This window comes from Ornithodoros turicata, chromosome 9 (genome assembly GCF_037126465.1).
Source record: "Ornithodoros turicata isolate Travis chromosome 9, ASM3712646v1, whole genome shotgun sequence".
Taxonomy (NCBI): domain Eukaryota; kingdom Metazoa; phylum Arthropoda; class Arachnida; order Ixodida; family Argasidae; genus Ornithodoros; species Ornithodoros turicata.
This window is the reverse complement of record NC_088209.1, coordinates 25,452,021-25,473,377: the sequence shown is the minus strand read 5'-3', so window position 1 is coordinate 25,473,377 and position 21,357 is coordinate 25,452,021. Positions and strand designations below refer to the sequence as shown.

Here is a 21,357-nt window from a genome sequence, read left to right as displayed (position 1 = left end):
GGGGGGGGGGGCAAGGGGGCACCGCGAAGTAAGTACTCTGGCTGGGGGGGGGGGGATATGTTTATTAAGAAAACAAAAGAAAGGAAACGTAAGCCAGATGGATGTCGGCTTGTTATTTAAAAAAAAAGTGAAAGGGGGAAGACAAAAAAAAAATAGAAATAAGCAAAACAAAACGAAAAGAAGGAAAGAAAGGAAAAGGAAAATGAAAAACACAAAACTAAAGCTGAAGAATCACACACTCAAGAAGAATCACACATGAAGAATCACACACTCTGCTTGATCCTATGATGTATGCAGAACTGGTATAGAAATAAGAGAGAGGAAGAACAGAAAAAACAAAACAAAAAAAGAAGAAACAGAGAGAACGTAAATAGTGAACATGTGCACAACTGAAGGCATTACGCCTTTGAAAACTGAGTGCAAAAGGAACAAAATGCATTGAATCCTCGGTGTTTGACCCGAAATGCGCGCAATATAATGAATATGGTCAATGAAATGGAGCAACGGGAGTTGAACCCCCTCCCAACGGGTATGCGTTCCGAATATCCTGCCGTTACACCTCACTGGCAGCTGCTGGTACCTTTTCGACTGCTTCGTTTCATTGATCTGATTGCTTTGGGCGAAATTCAGGCTATGTGTTGTGTCATCCTCTGTGTTTCTTCGCCTCACCTTCTACTGTGCTAATGAGTATGGTGGGCGGATACATATTTTACAAATTGCAAGATGCATTTTTGGGGTTGGTGCCTCTTCGCTCTTTTGAACCGGGTGCGCCGAGCCCCAAAGGTTGGTGTCAGTCTCTTAGCGGGACTTCCCGGGGGAGGCGGCGCCCCACCTAGTTCATGTTCCGGGGGGGCAAGGGCCCCCGCGCCCCCCCGCAGTCGGCGCCTATGCACCTTACCCTCATATTTTTTTAAAAATCATATTTGTCTTTAATCTCTCTGATCTTCCTTTCACCTTTGTTAGTTATTTCCCATTACTATTTTCTTTCATTTCTATTTTATTGCGGAATAGCAAACCGACGTCCCGTATGGCTGACCTTTCCTCTCTCTCTCTCTTTTTTTTTTTTTTCTAGTACATATATCCCCTACTCTAAATTTTTATTGGCGCTATATTTGCAACATCGATTCCACACTATACAAGGTCAAAGTTTCGGAAAGACATGCGCCGTTCGGAGTCTCAAAGGAAATGGTCTCAGTATGAGAGTAATTCTGAATTTCTCTCTGTATAGTAAAGCATTTGTCAAAGCTTAGACAACATGAAGCTTAGATGCCGCTTGCTTAATGTAATTGGCTCCCTCGAGAGTCTGCTCTGGAGGAGTACGCAGTACCCGTGCTTCAGAGTGCCACGCGCATCGATGACGAACGAACATGTCGTTGTGCATACATGAATTCCTTTCCAAATATTGTGCATGTGCATATAAATCACGCGTGAATGGGCTGCATGACCCGCATGGCAGAGTCGATGTTGCGATAAGGTATTCAGACTGCCGTCGAGATGCATTGCAAATTGGGCTAGCTAGGGCTGAGTATTGCTACCACATATTTCTAAGCGTCGCGATCATCTGAAGGATGCGCTCATCTGCCAGTAGTTAATTGATTTCGTACTGAATGGCTTCTAATGCATGCGTTATGCAAATCCTAACAAAGGTAATATGCGTGTAATGTCTGATCTGCGTCTTGTAAAACGCTGCAATCGATAAACACGTAATTATTCAATTCAGTTCTGCCGGAACTTGAAAAGTCAAGTTGATTTAGAATCCCCGACGTTATTAATCGATATTAACCAAATTGACAATACACTATATAGCTGAGCTCTAAGTTTCCTTTCGTGCAGCGTAAGAAAAATAGCCAAACGACGAATAAGTACACGCTTTACTTCTCTGTTTCATTGAAGTTTTATTTTATTTCATTTTATTTTTTATTTTTTTAGGTTCTAACCACGTGCGCACGAACGATTCAAAAAAAGATGGAGAGCAGCTTCAAGTTCTTAATCCCTCGGGGAAAACAGAAGAAATTGCGCTCCGCGAAATAGGGCACTGGTGGATTGTATTTCGTACTCGAATATTAAAAAAGTGCGGTATTTGACACGCTCTTTCTATTACGTTGCGGGAAATTCCTCAAAAATAATTATCGGCTCAAAAGTTTGATCACGATTGCGGAATACAGGAACTGCTCTACTCAATTCGTTGAATGAAGAATGCGGCAAGACAGATATTCCACGTGTCTAAGATTAATAAAGCGACGGAATGCGACAGCAATTTCAAAATCAAACCGTGTTCGTGGAATTTTCAGTCAATAGAAAATCTGACGGTAATATGCACACAATGTCGCACGTTCGTTTTATGACATTGCGGGGAAATTGCTTCATTACAATAACCTATTGACTCAAAAGTCAAGACGTGTCTGGATTATAAGAAGTGCTCTATTCAATTAGTTGAATAAAGAATGCGACGAGAGAGATATAAGAGATATATTCCGCGTGTCTAAGATAATGTAAAGCGACAGCAGTTTCAAAATAAAAGTGCGTTCGTCCATTTTCGAGTTAATGGAAAATTCTGATTGCATTATTCCGTCGAAAAAAACAGAGCTCTCCTGTTACACCGTTCACTTGTGTACACAGTTTCAGCCGTATGAGACAAACGCCTGGCACGAACTTCTGGCTACAAAACTTTCTATACGACCCTTGAGCTATCGTGTTCTGGATGGAACGGTGTTCGGAAACAGAGGGATCCGATATCCCAAGAGGGCTGGGCTCGTTTTCCGGAAGTCATACGAAGTCGGCGCTCACACATTTCATTGCATCTGAAAATCAAAAACCCATTTCTGAATGAAATAAGGCAAAAAATGATGAGCTTTTACGCCCGTGAAAAGAGACACCTACAGGTCGCCCAACGCGGTGCGCATTTCACTGCGTGAAACTTCACGCAGAGCGTCGATTTTCCGTCCGTGGGGCAACGCGTCAAGGGGGCCCCGAATTTCATGCAATGCGTAAAAGACTCGGTGCGCAGTAGCCAATAGAAATGAAGAAACCGCGTTCTTCGGCGTTGCCTTGACAACACTGACATCTCGTTTTTACGCAGGGGCACAGACGTACACTACAAGGTGGTTCGCTCTGCGTATATACTGGCTAGTTTAACTACGCGTTCTTCAGTAGCAACAGTTGCGTTTCTGGTCCTATACCTCGGGGAGTTGCCCTAGCAAGGTAGCGCAGAATTTGAAAAGCACATTTCACCCAGCGTCCGAAGGACGATAGCATTAAATAGGATGCAACCAACCACGCATATCTTACCGGAACTCTTGATTCAAATGAGGTCTCGGTGCTGACAAGAACGGCGTCACCGTAAGAGGCCGTCAATATCGTTACTCCAATCGGCGATATCTGCTATGGCGCGGTCTAAATCTGCGCAGAGTTGCTGTCATGCGCGTTGTCATGTCAGCTACCATTTGTAACAGGAGATAGTGCTCTGTCCTTAGGCCCTGTTGATGTCACTTCGGGAACGAAATATACATGACGCAACGATGGAAGTGCAGTAAGTATTAAATAAAAAAAAAAAAGGCAGTTCTCGCGCGACGCCAGTCATGGTAATGGCATTGGAAACTGAATGAGTACCGAAAGGCAGTGCCAATTTCCGTTGGGAAATAACGGCCTAACAGGCAGCGTCTGTTCGAAATTATTATATTGAAAAAAAAAAAAAAAAAAACAGTGTTGAACTTGCTTTCTAATCGATTTCCGGAGCTTCTTCATTTTGTGAACGAAGTGCAAAATATTTATAGGTATTCATGCGAAAACGAAGACCGTAGTCTCACCTTCTCATGACAATAATTCGGTGAAGTGTATTTACGGTGTGGAATTTACGTGCATGTTTCACTGTTTTAGTTTTCAGAAGAACTGAACAGAACGTTAAATGGTATGGATGTCGTTTTCCGGACAAATCCGACACGGAAGCAATAATTACCGACAGATGTTCATTGAGTTTTACGGAAGTAATGTGCGAGCTCAAATGTTTCCAATCTAAATACTTTAAAAAAAGCTAGATAAAGAAAAAGAATGCGACAAGAAAAAGAGAGAACGCGGTACAGGCATCACCGCTTTTTTATTCTTTAAAAATAAAGGAGGTACGAGACAGATACGCTATAGTGTTGCTTATTGCTGTGCTTCTTCACGCAAATTGATTCGCGAATACGAAATGAAATACTCACACTGTGCTCGAGCATTCTGAGCGTAGACGAGAGCCAGAAGAACGGACGCTGTAATCCACCTCCACATAGTCCTTTCTTGGCACATATTCACACTTTGAGCTTGGCCCAGCTTCATCGCCGGCACTTCGAAAGGTTGTCTTCACCACCGAGAGTCAACTTGTCATCATGACCGCACCGAGCCTCACTCGGTGCACTGCAACGAAAACACAACTCGTCAGTCGAGGCACGCAAAAAATACCGCCGTATGTAACAGCGCAACATTTGAAGTGCACAGACATGCGGATGGCATCGACCCAGACCAGTTGTCACATGTTTCTTTTTTTTGTCTTTTTTTTTTCTTTCAAAAATTATGCTGAAACTGAAACTGACGCTTTCGAGTTCTACTCAAACTTACTTCTCATCCATGTACGAGTAAAAATAGTTGCACACATGAATGCATGCACTATTATAATAGCACACGCACAGATGAATTTATCGCTCAGATGTCAAACAGGGCGCAGATATTATACATGTACACTTGCGTTTTCTGATTGTTTTTTCTTTTTCTTTTTTTCATTGTAGTTCATTTTTCGAAACTGCAAAAGTCGGAGCTGCAACACAGGGTAAAATCGCGCGAAACCGGACGGGACAAAAGCAATGAAACAAAAACTGCACTGCAAAAACTGCAAAAGCATTTCAGACGAGTCTGAGATGTAGAGTTCTCCTAAATGTGCAGTACTTAGCGTACTTCGCTTTCGGGGTTTTTCGTGTTGTACCATAAGTGAAAATGATGGAAATCGTGAAAAACAAGTTTTACTGGGTCTAGCCCTAAAATGCATGGCCTTATATGGTTGCCCATGCAGTAGTCCTGGTACACGTCTACGTAGGAGCATCGGGACGGTGGTATTCAACAAACGCTCCTAGCAAACCACTTTACTCTTCGCAACAGAAAAGGCATTCACCATGTACAGTAACTGTAACTGTGCCATGTAACTGTACAGTTACTCTTGTCACGCTGGGACACGTACTAAATTTGCATCGATGGTTTACAGAATGCTCCAGTGCTCCAGAGTAATGTCGCTTGATCAGAGCACAGAGCTATGTAAACTAATGTGATTGATTCTGTATAGCCGGTATTCTACAGGACGTTATACATCCAATCTACTTCACAAATCTCCCGTATGACGTAAAATCGGGGTATAAAGGAGCACCACATGTTCTGCAGTATCAATCTGGTTTATCTCCACCGAAGATGTATATGCAACAACAATGGTATTTGGTTTCGCGGCTTCTACATTGAAATCATTAGTTTATGCGCAAATAAAAGTATGAAACATGTGTTTTTCTATTGACGAATCATTGTGACACACTACATGACGGGTCATTGCTTCCATCGTCAACCTCGTGTCAGAGACGTCCTCTGTTCACCAAGGCCTGCGCTTGAAGTCTGCAAGGCCGCGCGCGCACATCTTATTCTCCGGCACTGTGCCACCAACGCGGTCTGTCAGTCGTGGCGTGTCTGGAAGGTCACGTAGCAGCATCAGAGACGTTAATATGAGGGCTACGCCAATCGCAAACGGGATGCCGGGATGTGTCCACCGTGGTAGCACCTCGAACAGCACTGCAGCGAACGAGCCCAGTCGGCCACAAAGATAGCAGCACGATATCCCGGCTCCTCTGAAGGCGGCAGGATGCAGCTCTGCGCAGTACACATACGTGACCACAAGCGCCACGAAAGTGGACATGACTGTGATGAAGCGAAGTAGTTGGTACAAGACAAAGTACACCGTCGTTGTGACACATAAGCAAGAACAGCCTGCTACAGCTACGTACAGGCACATTCCTATGATCTGCCGCCTTCCGTAAGATCTCATCGCACAGATGAGGCTAGCCAGGGCTAGCCCTTGCACAGCGATGACGTAGAGGTGGAGGAGGAGCGTATCTCGCTGTCGGAAGTGGAACGCGGTACCGTACATAACAAACTCGATTACGAACCAGGTGCTGGATAGTACAAGAACGCGTTGCCTTGTCTGTCTGTTCGTCACAAGTTGCACGAAAGTCATTCGTCTTCCCGGAGTTTCGCCCCTCCTCATGCATTCGTGCTTCTGGGCATCAAATTCTGCACGAACCTTCTGCGAGCTGAAAGGATAATCGTTGTAGAAGCATGTAGATCGTACAGCACGCTCTAGCGACCGAATGCTGTTTGTGGTGAACAGCCACTGAGGAGATTCCTCCACGACGTACAAGTTGTAGATCAGGAAAGACGTTGGCCAGAGAAGGATCATGAAAGTCGTCATCATGTCAAGCACGACGCCGTCTAAGGTGTGGACAACACCGAGACAGATCAGTGCGCCGCAGTGCGCCAGGCAACAGTAACAGTTGCGGTGGTCCAATGGCGTGAGTTCGAAGAGTAGCACGAAGGTCGCTATCTTGAGCGCGCTCAGCGAGGCTGCGAGAACCATCCTGGTGACAACGAAGATGCGGAAGCTTAGGGAAAATGTGACGCCGACTGCGGACGCTACGGTCATAAAGGTACTGACATAAATGACTGGCTTCCGTCCAACCCTGTCCACCACGTGACCCGTTACTACGACGCCAGTGATTCTGCCGACGAAGAACAGTGTGGTCGCCAACTGGACGAGCCAAGCCCTGCCGCAGACGAGGTTCCATTCGCTCAGGATGGTACGTACGCCTTCTCCGAGATCGTACTCCCACGAGGTGCAGTTGACAATAGCGCGGGTGACGTCCGACGTAACATTGGTCAAAGGCGGGTCGTACATCTGGCAGCGACTGTAGCTGCCGTTTATGATAGGGATGTTCATATTTTTCCAGTCTCCCGGGGTAATGTTGAAGAAACTTCCATATTCAGGCGTTACGCACCAGTAGTCCACATCGGCTACCAGGAGGCGCATGGCAAAGGCGTGCAGAACGAAAACTGCTCCCGATAGCTGGGTGCAGCAAAGGACCCGTCGTTGCTGTCGGCCGTAGCCATACAACTGAGCGCAGTCGTAGTCCTCCATTGACAGCGCAGGCTGCGCCGAGGGTGGCCAAAGGCACCTCGGAAACTGGCAGTGTACGAAAGAAAAGTCGAGGAACTGCTATCAGAGGAGCTAACCAACGTTGCCTTCTAATTTGCTCGTGCTCTATTCTTCTTCTTCCCCCTCATCCCTCTCCACCTTTCATGCACCAAGGGAGATTGGCGAGGGCTAAACTACATCTAAACGTGACTATGATTGATTGCCAGTTATGGCCGAATATGTGTGCACAGACAAGGATACAGTGTAGAAAATGAAAGTACAGAGGTACAGTGCACTGTGTCCGAGTGTGCACAGGAATGCGTGAAAGATCAGAAAAGCATTGGACACGTCGTTTTTCTTCTTCTTCACTCTCTAACTTTAGACATATCCTACCCGTACGGTGAACTACCAGTATGGCGGGCTAGAATGCTCCTTCTAGAAGGCTCCTTCTAGCCCGCCATACTACCAGCAACGTCGTCGTCATTCTCCTTGCGCACTGATGGTGGTGGTGGTGCTGCTGCTGAAAGAAGTCACCGTTGTCGATCTCACAGAGGTGGGCAATGTCACGACTAACGCTCCGGGGGAGTGTACCACATGCACCGACTTATAAGGGAACTGTGCTGACTGCCGACATATGTCTGACAACGTCCGAGGAAAACCCAGGAAAAACTCCACACAGCACAGCCGGCACCAGGATTCGAACCAGCTCGCGTGGCTGAGTGGTTGGCGTGCTGGCCACGTGACGTCGAGACTGGGAGGTATCCTTGCGCACTCTACATTGACAAGTCTAGCGTAAAAAAAAAATCCTCTATAATAAAAAAAATGTGTTCGGATACAACGTCGTACCATAACAACAACGACAACAACAACAACATTTTATTTCGATAACCATGAGTGGGGTGATTTATCGTGATAGGCGATATCCTACCCTATCACTGTAATTTATTGAAAATACAGGGATGAGCTTACGTCGTACAGGTTGGGACAAAAGTTTACGGAACACGCGAGCGATGTACTTTTTCTTGGTTGCGACACCCTAGCGGCTGTCGGAAGAGGTGAGCTCACTGTTTAGGAGGGGTGGAAGGGTGCGTTGTTAGCGACATACAGCGGTAGTACCGGTGTCGCTTGGGTGTGCCTGGGAGGAAAGCTACCGCTGTGTGTCGCTAACAGCGCACCCCTCCACCCCTCTGAAACAGTGAACTCACCCGCTTCCGGCGGCCGCTAGGGTATCGCACCCAAGAAAAAGAACGTCGATCGCGTGTTCGGTAAACCTTTGTCCCAACCTGTACTAACAAAGTGAATGTTCCTTACCCTGCACTCTTAAAAAAAGGGTGTACAGTAACTTTTTTGGGGGGAGTACACCCTTGCCACATATACAGGGTGTCTCGCGTAACGTGTCACTAAAGTTTATTTGAAGAGAGCAATAAAAGAAAAACGACTGCTACTTTTCTGCTACTTGAGTTACAAACAGGTGCTACATCAAAAGTATCACCTGTTTGTAACTCAAGTAGCAGAAAAGTAACGGTCGTTTTTCTTTTTATTGCTCTCTTTAAATAAAATCTATTGACACGTTACATGAGACACTCAGTATAACTCCCTTTTGAGTGTACAATTACTCTCCAGTAGGGAGTTAAAGGGTCCCCTCACTCCCTGAAGGGAGTGAGGAGACTCCCTCTTGAGAGTAATTGTACTCTCCAAAGGGGAGTGATATATGTGGCAAGGAGAAGGAGTTCAAGTACACCTTTTTTTTAAGGATGTGGTAGAAAAGTGTATCTATCGCCTAATGCAGCAGTACATCAACCAGTCATAGACCACACACGCAACAGAACAGCATAGGGAACACGACAGGGATATCACAGGATGGACGCTTCCTTCTATGTTGAACTATGGTACGCCATAATTTAACGTTATAACCTCAAGATGCAGCCAGTTTACATTACTTGTTACATGTGTGTAGCGTGTTTTCACAACAAACATGGCGTTTCGTGCGAGTAAGATCTCTATACCAAAGCCTGTTGACTCATCCACCGCGGGAAAGAAAAATGGCACATTTTGCGGAAATTGAGGAGTAGCGGCAAGAATGTCGACAAGAGGAAAAAAGAAACATCTCTCTCAAAACCCGCGTTTCTCACGAGAAGAACTCAGCTGAAAGAAACGGACTTAAATGTCAAAACTATTTAGAAACGAACACTGGCATTGTTTCCCGACAGAGCACTGCGTTAAAAGAAGAAAGAAAGAAAGGCATTGTTAAGCAGCATATTCTTGTTCCTCGGTTGGCTCCCACGCCTTAATCTTCAATAATTACTCCGGCACGTATACTGTACGGACGTTACGTTATTTTGCGGACGTTAAACTCGCGTATGTCAGCGAACGGTATTTAGGCTTCTTCTAAAATGGAGACGTATATTATTAATTAGGGTTGTGCCAACCGAATCCGCGAATCCTCGAATCCACGAATCCTAGGCAGGGATTCGAGATTCGGGAATCCGAATCCCAGTGCCCAAAACGGCGAATCGAATCTTTCGAATCCACCAACCACGTTTCTTCGTTTCTTTTTTTTTTAAATTGGCGCCTCCGAAGTCCGCCGAAAGCCTCATTGACCGACAGGTGTTTTCTTGTTTGTTTGTTTACATTGCTCTGGACTGAAAGAGTTCAGGCAGGAACTGTTACATTACAAGTTTAAAAGTAATACGGTTTTGCTTTTGATTGTTGCTTTAGCTTTATGGAAATAAATCAGACTCGAGAATTTATGTATTTCTTGTAGTCGATGAACAATATGTTAAATATGTTAAGTAAACTATATGGGCATACTTCCTCCCGAAACTGAAGTATTATTATTATTTTTTCATTAAAAGTATATCATATTCTGCTTCAAAACACTCTACAGCAGAAGTTTTTTTTTTCTTGGCTTTTTAAACTCTTTTTAAAGAAAGGATTCGAAAGATTCGAGATTCGTAAGATTCGTGGATTCGCAGAACCTTCTTTGGATTCGGATTCGGATTCGCAAAATTCTGGATTCGTCCCAGGATTCGGATTCGGATTCGTATTCGCAAAATTCTGGGTTCGTCCCATCTCTACTATTAATGAAGCACAAAGCTATACACCGCATTTAAACGCGTTCGGCACAGTATCAAAAGATGCGGCGAATTTTTTACTGCAACATTTGCATGTAGAATATTTCTGAGACGACGGATGCATCAGTTATGGACCCCAGGGTCTGCGTCGACACTCTGGGCTGTACGTCGAGGCCAATATTTGCTTGCGCGTGAATGAGACACTCACTCAATAGCGGTAGACCATCACCATTTCCCAATTCACCATCGCGTAACCGCAATAAAGAGATGACTTTATATAATTACGTACCCGAAATTGTTATTCTTATTTTATATGATTCTTCGCGCTCGGTTCCACCATCGGAAACCCAAGCCATAAATCAAAGTTCTGCGGAATAAATTCACGGGCAATTTGCTTCGAGCGGATGCGAGGAGCGAGAACTGCATTTATGGCTTTCTCAGAGCAGTAAGATATGGCGGACGAAAAGGAGTATGCAATAAAAGCGGGACAGCCACTTTTCCTTCGCGTAACAACATTTGTGCTGTGCCGTTCGTGAATCATGTTCTGTATCGAATATCCCTCGGGCGGCACGTCGCGGAACGGGGACAAATATTGCGCGCATTGAAGACCAAGGAATATGCCCGTGAGAGCAACGCGAGCCTGTACCATCATATGTGATACTGAGATCCATGCATCATACTGCTATTATATTAGGATAAACCCTGGATCGTCAATAAATAAATAAATAAATAAAACAGCAGATGAACATTTAATTTACCGTCCCAGACCCCCTGAGTCGAACACAGATCTCCTCAAACGTCGTCCAGTTCGAGGCGCTTTCTGCTTCTGTGCCCAGGTTGTGAAGTTGTCCCACTTGTATCCGCCGTGTTGTGTGTTTTTCTTTACTCCGTGTTAGCGCCGCGAAGCAGCTGTGGCTATGAGCGGCGTCCAGACATGGACACGTGGATAGAGGGAAGCAAGAAGGAGCGTGGGATGGGGGGGGGGTTATAATATGCGTCCTGGGCCGACTTCAGTAGAACTGTGCCGACATTTGGCTGGAAGTGTTTGTGGATTTCCTGCGTGTTGTTTGTCAGGTTTGTTCATTTGGCTACGGTAGGTCGACGAGCGACCAACAAAGTGGTCTCCAGCTCGTGCAACTCGTGCACTGATTCTATCCCCATTTCGGGGTTCCATGATCCTGTCTCGCAGCTTGTCTTGCGCGTCTTAGCGTGTCTCGCAGTCTCGGAAATGCCACACAGCGGCAGGTATGGTCGGGAACGGAATCGGACCTGACGCAGTGCAGATTCTGCAAAAATATGTTTGTCATTAAATGCTCCGAACTGTTTCAATTTTATTCTGAGTACCTAAATTGGCTTACATACATCGTTACTGTAGAGGGGCATTCAATTGCCCCGAACACCACGACGGCCGCTTGAATGTAAGTCGATCGTACGGAAACAAAGAATAACCTTTATGACTGTGCTATACTGAAAATCGCACCTCATATGGTCACAGTGGAGGTTAGACTTTCTACAACCCAGGAAGTTCAATCACTTTATAAGCGCACTTTACAACAGCCTACCTTCTTCCTTTTCCCCCCTCTGCTTTACACGGGAGCTAGCCCTTGAAGGGGGGGGGGGAACTGAGAGAATGAAACTTATCGGCTACCTAGGAAAATCCCATTGCTTGCGCGACAGGAGCTGCCACCGTCGTGATCTCGCCGAAAACTTCTCAAAGGATGAGCGACTTAAAAGAAACAAAAAAGTGCACTGCACATTCTGTAAGTTCGCACTGCAGGAAGCAAATTTTATTTTCCCGTCCCTGCAGCAAAAGCGTTTAACTTAAGCCAATCTAGGAAATAGCGTCGTGGATTTGTTGTTTCGTGTGTGAGAAGATTAGGCGGCTTATTTTCGCTCAGGAACTCCATGAGGAGCCAATCATGATTACAGGCTGGAAACTCTAGAAAACCTGCTTCCACGCCATATTAAAAAACAAAAGTTGGCTATAGAAAATCTAGGTTGAAGCTGAAAGACAAAAGCATGGGCTCTTTCTTCTGTCATTTTTGTATCGCTTTCCATTCTACAGTGTAACTAGGTGAGGAACAAAGCCTGCTGGAGTGACCGTGTTGGTGTTATTTGAAACGCTCTTTGTCAGGCTGTGGCCTTGGCGTTGCTTGCGCGTCCATAGTATACATAATGCTGTCTACACAACGGTTTAGCTACGTTTTGATCGTTATTAGCGCACGTATTTCTTTGTTTGTTGGAACTGTATGTATCCTGCAGAACTATACGTTAGCTAACGGGAGCACTGCTGGAGAACGGGAGTTGTTTTTGTGCTATTAAATTCGGATAACGTTCATCATCATCATCAGCATCATTCCAGGAGTTTTCCGCCAATGTATCTGGCGCAAGTGATGCCTCACATAAGTGAAGCCAAAATCTCAATTTTTTTTCTTCTTTAAATTAATCAATCAATCAGCGACAGTGATTTGCGAAACGCCACCACACTTGCAGCGTCCACTCCTAAGCAGCAGAGCATCTTAGCCCAATATTGTCTGCATATTGGCAGTACTGGTCCCATATCTGTCCAGTCTGGCCGATATCCGGGCAATGTTGGGCCAAGATATTGTGCTGCTTGGGAAAACGACACCAGCACGCCAATACATTGAAAATTCTACTCGACATCATGATCTTAGTTCGTCTCATTGTTGTTTCCGTCCCCGATGCGTCATTTTGGTATGCTCAAAGGGATTCCATAGGCCAAACTGTAGTTTCAGCCCTAAATTATCAACATAATTTTTCGAAGTAGTCGAACGCAATCACCACGAACAGCAGGGACCGACCTGGAACATCGTTCGCGCTTTCGTTTTGGTTTCGATTCCGTTCCGTGTCAGCGCCGCGAAGCAACTGTGGCTATGAGCAGCGTGCACACGTGGACAGGTAGAGAGAGGACAGTAGGAAGGATCTGGAGACGGATGTTAGTAGGCGTCTTAGCCGACTTCGATGGGAACTGTCTGTGCCGACACGTCTGAAAAAAAAAAGGCTGCTGGAAGACCCATGGAAAATCTCAGACAGCACAGCCGCCGGTAGGATTCGAACCCACTTCCTCCCATGTCTAGAGCAGGACCTTGTAGATACTACCGACTAGCGTTATGCTCTTATCCACACGGCTGGTCGGCGTTAATTAACCTTCTTGCACGAAGTGGAACGAGGTGCCCATTCCTCCTTCAACAATGCTCGCCTTTCAAATACGTATAGCCGAGCAAACAGAAACTGCAGCATGGAGAAACGAGCGAGTGCGTTCCTAGTGGTCTCCTCTGTATAGACAAGGCGCTCACGCAACATTACGCACAAAGCAGAGGACAAATTCCCTTAACGGCGCGGCGAAAAGATAAGGACACCGCTAGAAGAGCCGTCCGTTCTATACAAGCGCGGATCGTTAGATTTACGGGTTCTCAGACGGTGCTCTTCTTCCCTCTTAAGCCTCTCCGACGGGGGAACATCCGATTACGGGCTGTACGAACTTGCCGAGGTGCGAGAGACGCTTCAACGAGCGCGCCCGCTGTACATATAGTTACTCCGTACCTTCAAAGCGCCCAGGAGAGCCAATCCCGGTAATTTTCATAACACAGCGGCTCCTGTCTCTCGAAGTAATAACTTCTGCTTGCGCGGCGGGTCGACTCAGATCCCTGTACGACGACACGTTCAGTTAAAACGCGTATAAACTGGGGCGCGTGTGAGGAACGAGGCCCCTGCGCCGTGGTTTGAAGATGCCGTGAGAACTTCCGTGATGCAGTGTCGTGGAACGAACACGTGTTGGAAAACCGTTACACGTCGTATTAACAAAATCTAGCTTTTCTAGTTCAGTAGTAGTGGGACGCGTGCGGACAAAGCGTGATCACCTTGCACGGCCGCGCTTCAAGCGCATCAAGTTTTAGAAGCAGGATGCTGTCAGGGCGAGGACTACATTTACTGCTGAGCAAGTTCATAGCGAGATTGGCCAAAAACGAACGCGCGCATAAATGATTTTCTGTGTTGGGTGAATGTTCTTGGAATAAATATTGCATGGACGTTTCAAAAGCTCAACCAGTCGAACTGACTTTTGTGGTATTATTACGTCTCTCTGTTCGTTTCTATATTTGTTTTTTTTTAATTTTCATTATTATATACAAATATATATTCATTCATTTTTATATTTGAGCAGTTTGCACAATCACATGAGAGATATCGAAACATTCAGTTTAGTTATCGCAAAATACCTGCGATAGATGGAAAGTAGGGGGAAAGCTGTGTTACAACACTTTGACTACAATAGTTGAATCTATACAGTCTGAATTGCAAAGCCATACCCCCTATATCGGTCCGCGTCGTTCAACATACGCGAGGCAATATTATAAGATGTTTTCGTTCACTATACTAACACATACTAACAAAAGAAACTTTACAGCGCAAACTCGTACTGACATTATCCAACAGTATCCCTAGCAACGCCAGCTCACAGAGCTGTGTTAGAGATGTTGTAACCTGAGTATTCTACCAAGGTACCTCGTATGCGCATACTGAACAGATTGTAGAGCGCAGCCTTGAATTATAATGACAAAATGACTCCTGGCGTACTTTTTTTTATTTTTAGAAAAGAAGACATGGCGTAGGATGGTTCGCCTGCGGAATAACGAAGAAAGCAAAATGTTCTGATCGTTATCTTCGTTTTCTTGCAAGAACCCTCAGGAATATCGATGAAAGCGCTATCGCGAGTACCATTATTTTTCACATCTATTTATACGCTGGCGTTGTGAGATAGCAAGGGTACAGAGCACGCACCAAGTCGATCACCGAACGTGCACCTTCCGCAGATTTCTGGAGCCACCTGGTCAACCACTGAGTATCAGCTGCAGGGTCTCTCCTTTTTCCGAAACATTCTGGCGACGACTAGAGTCACTAAATAAGCTACGCTAAATAAGCTAAATAAGCGTAGCTTATTTAGTGACTCTAGCGACGACCACGCGCTCGAGCGAACTGTAATCGGCTAACGCCCAATAATCCTCTCACTATACTCCTTCAAACGGCAAAAACAAACAACGGCAAATACATGAAGTGATGATGCGTCAGGAAATTTGCCACTTAATGTGTAGCTCACTAACCCTGGGCTCACTATCCTATGAAATGATGATGTGATGGATGAATAATGGTCAAGTGGCAATTTGGCGCCAGGTCAGCCATGGTGGCGTACCGATAGTCACGCATCGTCGACCGTCATCCTTGTATTTATGTGTTATGGGGAAAAAATGAAGAGTATATTTAAACGGAAAACGTGCATCAAACTTATAGTTCGATGGTTTTGGTGTTTAGTACTAATTTGTTAAGCGTGATACCATTATACCGAAACTTTTTATGTTCGATTTATTTCGTTTTTCCCTTATATTATAGCTGCTGCTGCAGCATAAAACACACACACACACGAGGAAGTCACAAAAGTCTTTTGAGACCATCTTACGACAATTTCGCAATCGAGCACAAGTAGAGGTATCCTAGGTGACCCTACACACCTGACGCGTTATGCTCTGCACACTTCAATCTCTCATCTTACGCAACACAGTCGCATACGCTGACAGTGCAACTCTGTCATAGTCACTCACACTTAATGCAAGACATGGAACGTACTTCTATCTCTACCCTGCGAAAGCTAGCGAAGAACCTCGAATATTCTTTGGAAGCCTTTACCACGTGCATCGTTTTTTCGGCTGTTACGCAGAACGGAGTGATAAAACGTGAAAGCAGGAACGGTGTCACATTTAATAAGAGCGCAGCGCGACAAAACGGAGAAGAGCTCCAGCCGTCTCCCTGGGTGCTTCACATCATGGATTCAGTGCACTAATTCCGTGGGCAAGCAGAGACAGGAACGCGCAATGCATGGCGGCTACGGGGTGGGATGCGTGGGACTCCGAGAAAAGGCGGCTGGCGAGAGGGGAGCAGGTCGTGATGCAGCCAACATTTGCACGACGGCAATATATGCTCGGTTTGCCGCTGGAGATCGCGTCGTGCATAATTATAAGTGCTCCGACGGGGATGGCACGGTTTTGTGTTTTCGCAGGCACGCCGTGTGTGCTGTACAATTGCGCGCTCGATGTATAGGTTGAGCATTTTTGTATTGCCCGTCAGCTGGTATAACGATAAGAAAACATGGTACGAATTTCACTGTTTCGTGTACTTTGTGTGTGCAGGGGTATATATATATATAATATATATATATATATATATTCCCCCTTAACTTTCCACTAGTAAATAAATAACTCCCCCTTTTTCTACTTCCTACATCTTCGTTGTCTGCCTCATATTTTGTTAGTACCTATTTAATTTCGCGGTCGCCCGAACCCCTTTCTTCCAGTATATATATATATATATATATATATATATATATATATATATATATATTGTTATGTGTTTGTACGATGTATATATATATTATTATGTGAGTGGGTGTGATGTAATGACATCGATGGTTGCGCGGACGGGATTAATACGTGGATTTTTTTTTTTTTTTGCGTGAAGAAAAGGTAATTAGAAAAAGGTGTAGTTAGGTGTGGGTGTAGTTATGTCTACCTTGTAGTATCTACCTGAGTAATAAACAACATCCTGACCAGAAAAGGGAACGATGTCGTGCTTTTTTGAAGTCTTCCGTTGATACTGTTTAGGATGAATCGTTACGGACGTTACCTGTCCTACTCAAATGATCTTTTTTTTTTATTGCGTGTGAGCGCCGCGAAGCAACTGTGGCTGCTCAAATGATCAACCGTATCACAAGATACCCGTTCCGGGGGTGTTCCAGACCATATGGTGTACAAAGCGGTGTAAGTTATAGGACAAGTCATTTACACTCATAAGGGTGTTTTTCAGTTTACAGTGTAGCCACCCAACTGTGGGCGGGCCCACCTTAAATCTACTCCCAGTTATTATTAAGTCACCCTCCCGCCACCGGTCCTATAGGATAGGAAAAAATAAACAACCTTTGCCAGGTATCTCCATGGCAACGAAGTGCACATTAAGTACACAGTCCATTTCTTATTCTGCTGAATGACACATTACGAATTCAGTACAGACATTTCCCGTGTACAACCATCTCAGCTAAAGGCGCTCCATTAGCTGACTGCCGCAACAACGCAAGCATGAACACGACGTTCGCGCCGCACTGAAGTGAACAGCGTTCTAATCCACTCGAGCGACATTGCGACGACTTAGCTTCCGTCGTATGTCCTAAGAACCGCACAGTTTCCGCGGCAGAGCAGCCGCACGTATAATCCACAGGAATCGCGGAATACCAAACGTGCTTTATATCCCTAGACCACAGGAGCCGCGGCGCGCCCATCTAAATTTTAAATTCTCCACTTGGAAACTCTCCGCATCTGCCACTTTCGAGCGCACGCGATGATCTTTGCAAAGTTCACAGTCAAGTGTGAATTCTTCGGAAGCCGCTTCTTCCGTGCTCGCCTTATATGCGTCGTGCTCACGGACGCGGACGCTATGAATTAGTTAGCGTCCTTTCTGGTGAACGTTTAAGACTGCTCTTGCTCGAAATTGAGCGTGCATACTTGTGTACATACGTTTTCTAGTACTTTTAGCGACTTCAAGTCATGGCTGTGTTTCCCCGGCTTACGTTAAGCTTGCATATTTGATGATGGGGCGCACCAAGCGGTCCTTTCCTGCATGTTATTAACGAGCATTGTCAGTATACGGAGACAAAAGTAATGAAGACGAAAGGTTCGGCCTGATTATAGCACTTGCTCGGTCTCCAGGTGTCCTAAGTGTGCTTAAAATGGAAATAAAAACCTCGTAAACGCAACGACAAATGTGAGTACGCAATTTGCTTTCATCTTGCAACCAAGGCACGGAAGGCATCTTCGTCGGGGAGATGGCGGAACGCGGATTGCAAACGTGACCTGTACAACTCTTCTTCGATGCATTGTTGCATCGAAGTAACTTGGAAGCGGTTCAGGAATATTTCGAAGTGATCAATAAAAATGTATTAGGCGTATAGAATGCTTCTGAGTGAGCGGTACGATGCCACTCCGAGTCCCATATAGTCCTCGGCACTGGATAGACCGTCCCTTTCATATTTTGACGGTTCGGGGCGCTTCGCCCTCACCTCACAGGCGGCGAGTGCTACGGTACCATTTCTTCAGGTTATCGTGGCGGACGACGCCATAGACACAAGGACAGACACAGACGGTCAAAAGGCCCAATCTCGCCTTTACGTGGCGAGACGACTGTGATCATGAGCAACGCCACGGGGAAGACGGCGTGTCTCAGCAACTTGTACACTTCCAACAACTTGCCACCGTCCACGGCCGTGTTTGAACCCGCGATCTTGGGATCAGCAGGCGTACTCGCCACCGACTGAGCCACCGAGGCCGACCCCGGACTCAAGGAGATGTTCTAAAACAACTATAGCCAATGCACAGCTTGCTTGCATTTTGTTTCTACGTTTTATTCTGTGTTCTGGGAGAGCAACGAAATGTAGATTAAAGAAAATGTCTGGATCAAGCGGCTAATCACGGCAATAACTTTATCTTTCACACTCTGCAAATAGCTATATAGGTGGGGAGCAGCGGCAGAACGCGCACTATACAAGCAAAAAGATAACGTACCATCTTCAACATCAAACTAAACTCAAGGGCTCTCTTGTGCAATGTCGTGCCTGTGCTGCATTAAACTGTTCTTTCTTTTTTTTTCCTTACTTTTTCCTTTTATTTCTTTCTTTTTCTTTTTGTTTATTTTGAGTTTCTTTCGTTTTTCGAATAGCAAGCCGGTATTAGCCTAGGCTGACATTTCCATTTTTGTCTTTTTTTCTTTCTTTTCATTCTATTAAACATATTCCCCCCCCCCCCACAAAAAAAAAACTCCTCAATTACCTCGCCGACGAATAACATCGTCGCATACAGATATCATTCACGAACACGGACAACACAAAACCCCCATTTCCGCCCAATAACATCCAGCGATCACCGTCTCCTTTACTCGCCCACCCCCCAGTATACTGCACCCGACTTCATTCGGAAGCACAAAGCCACAGTTCCAATCCTTGGATTCCAGCTTCCCGAATCATTGGATCACAATGCCCGAAACACAATTCCGCCCGTCCGTTCGGGGGATGCTGGGGATGCTACATTCCGATCTTCGGAGCGCTCTCCGTTACCGGAACCGATTTCATTCAGCTTGGAACAATAGCCGTGGTGGCTGACCAGTTATCGTCCGTCGAAAGGGAAAAAAAGACCTCGCCGCTAGACGACCTACATCCCACTTCCTGGCCCCTTTAGTACTCGGCAAATTTTTGAGACGGGGAAGACCGTGCCTGCGTGGAACCGATACGCGCAAAATGACTCCGAGTGCAGCTATAAATAGCCAAGCGCATCCGATTCGCTATCGCCGACTCTGATAGAACTGGCTCCCTTCATTCAACCGTCCACGTCGATGTGTCAAACTCGACGACTGCCACAGAAGGAGTTGGTTACGGGCAATGCCGCGTCTGTCGTTTGTGCCCAAGCGCTAATAGTAGTGGTTTGTCCAGAAAAGCAAGCACCGAAGGGGAGTCATCAGTCATTATTACAGTTACGTTGTATAGCAGCTTTATGTATCATAGCCGACATGTGTCTAGGGCTAAAGTAACAAGGACCCCCGTGTATGGGGTGCACAGGAAAGAAGGGCAAGGGGGTATCGCTAACCATTCGGGGGTGCTTGGGGGGGGGGGGGTATAGGGGGTTCAGATAGTATCATATTGGATAACACAAGCTGCAGTAAACTTTTCCACAGTTCATGCTCCTGCAAATCTGTTATGAAGAGACAAGTGCTACAGAATCGGTTTCGATAAACGCGACATTGCTTATTTAAATTGCATTGCATTGCGTTCGCATTAAAGAGTCGCTTAAAGGGTCGAGAGATTACTGTGTTCAAAATTGACGCATATTTCAACTTTAAAATATTTTTTTAATCCTTGTAAGTCAGATGAACCAACGCTTACAGCACTTGGAAAACTTTGTTCCTACACACCAAAATGACCGGTAACTCACAACATCCTCACCGCCTTCCGAACTCCACATATGTGTTTTCTGCAAGGAAAAAAAAGTTTCACCAGAATTGGCGACATGATGGGAGACTTTTCTCTCTCCTCTTTTGTTCCTCCATCGTTCGCATTGTTTTAGCAGCTGGTTCCTTTCTTGACTTGCTTCATCACTTACTATAATGTCTATTTCGTCTTCAGTGACTCGATATAGCAGCGATGTTGTGGTCAGCACCGTGACGACCTAATTCGTGCAAGCCCGTGCATTTTGATATAGCCTATACTGCTGTTCATACACTTCCTAAATACCACAGCGCGGATAGATTCATGACTTCCCTGTGGATATGTTACATGCAAGCGTGCGTTCATATGGGACGTAGCCGTGTAACCTAGACCATTGCCCATACATTATTTTCTAGGATTATCTCGACCTCCCTCACATTTATCCTTGATTCCTTTTTCAATCACAAGCGGTCACTTAGGCTGCTCCGCTTAGGATCCGTCTGTCCCTCGTAGTACGTGTTAGCGCGCTCTATAGAAAGCCACCTTCTAAACGAATACAGCTACCGAATAGAATCACTTGAATGCATGACGTCATACCGATGCGGCGGCGCTGCCGCTGCTGCCCTGTTTGTTGGGCACAAATCGAAGTCAATGGGTGTTTTCTGTTACTAAAGTCATGGGGTAAAGTGGTGTTGCTGTTGGATGTGCTAAGCAGTACAGAAAAGCCAAATACGCCGTCCACACCACGCGGTTTCCTGCTCCCTTTTGAGCACCAGCGATATCTGTTCTATGCGCCCTCTTGTTTACAAATAGAAGTGGGTCTATACAGGTCTGTGAATACGACACGGCAAAATAAAGACGATGTAGGGCAAGGTGGGGCAAGATGAGACAGAAATTTGCAATTGAGTATGAAATTTTTATGTTTCGTGCTCTTCAAAAAAAAAAAACTATCCATAGGCGAAACGCTGCTGTACAGATGACAAATAAAGGACTACAGAAAATCGCGCCGTTTTCGCGGGTCTTTACATTCCAGGCAGAAGTAAAAGATGTTCTTT

General features: G+C 45.5%; 2 protein-coding genes across 2 annotated transcripts in view; both read right to left on the bottom strand.

Annotated features, from left to right (window-relative positions):
• LOC135368450 (protocadherin Fat 3-like) overlaps positions 1–21,357 on the bottom strand; it is a 213,163-nt gene that overhangs the window by 170,978 nt on the left and 20,828 nt on the right. Inside the window, exon 2 of the mRNA XM_064601731.1 lies at positions 4,200–4,392. Within this exon, the coding sequence (XP_064457801.1) occupies positions 4,200–4,314 (115 nt within the window). The 5' untranslated portion in view covers positions 4,315–4,392. The remainder of the gene's footprint in view (positions 1–4,199; positions 4,393–21,357) is intronic.
• LOC135367830 (beta-alanine transporter-like) lies at positions 5,500–7,299 on the bottom strand. Its single transcript, XM_064600948.1, has one exon. The coding sequence runs from the start codon at positions 7,196–7,198 to the stop codon at positions 5,603–5,605; it is 1,596 nt and encodes a 531-aa protein (XP_064457018.1). The 5' UTR covers positions 7,199–7,299; the 3' UTR covers positions 5,500–5,602.

Coding starts and splice junctions, on each gene's coding strand:
- LOC135367830 (XM_064600948.1), bottom strand. CDS start 7,198: ATGGAGGACTACGACTGCGCTCAGTTGTATGGCTACGGCCGACAGCAA.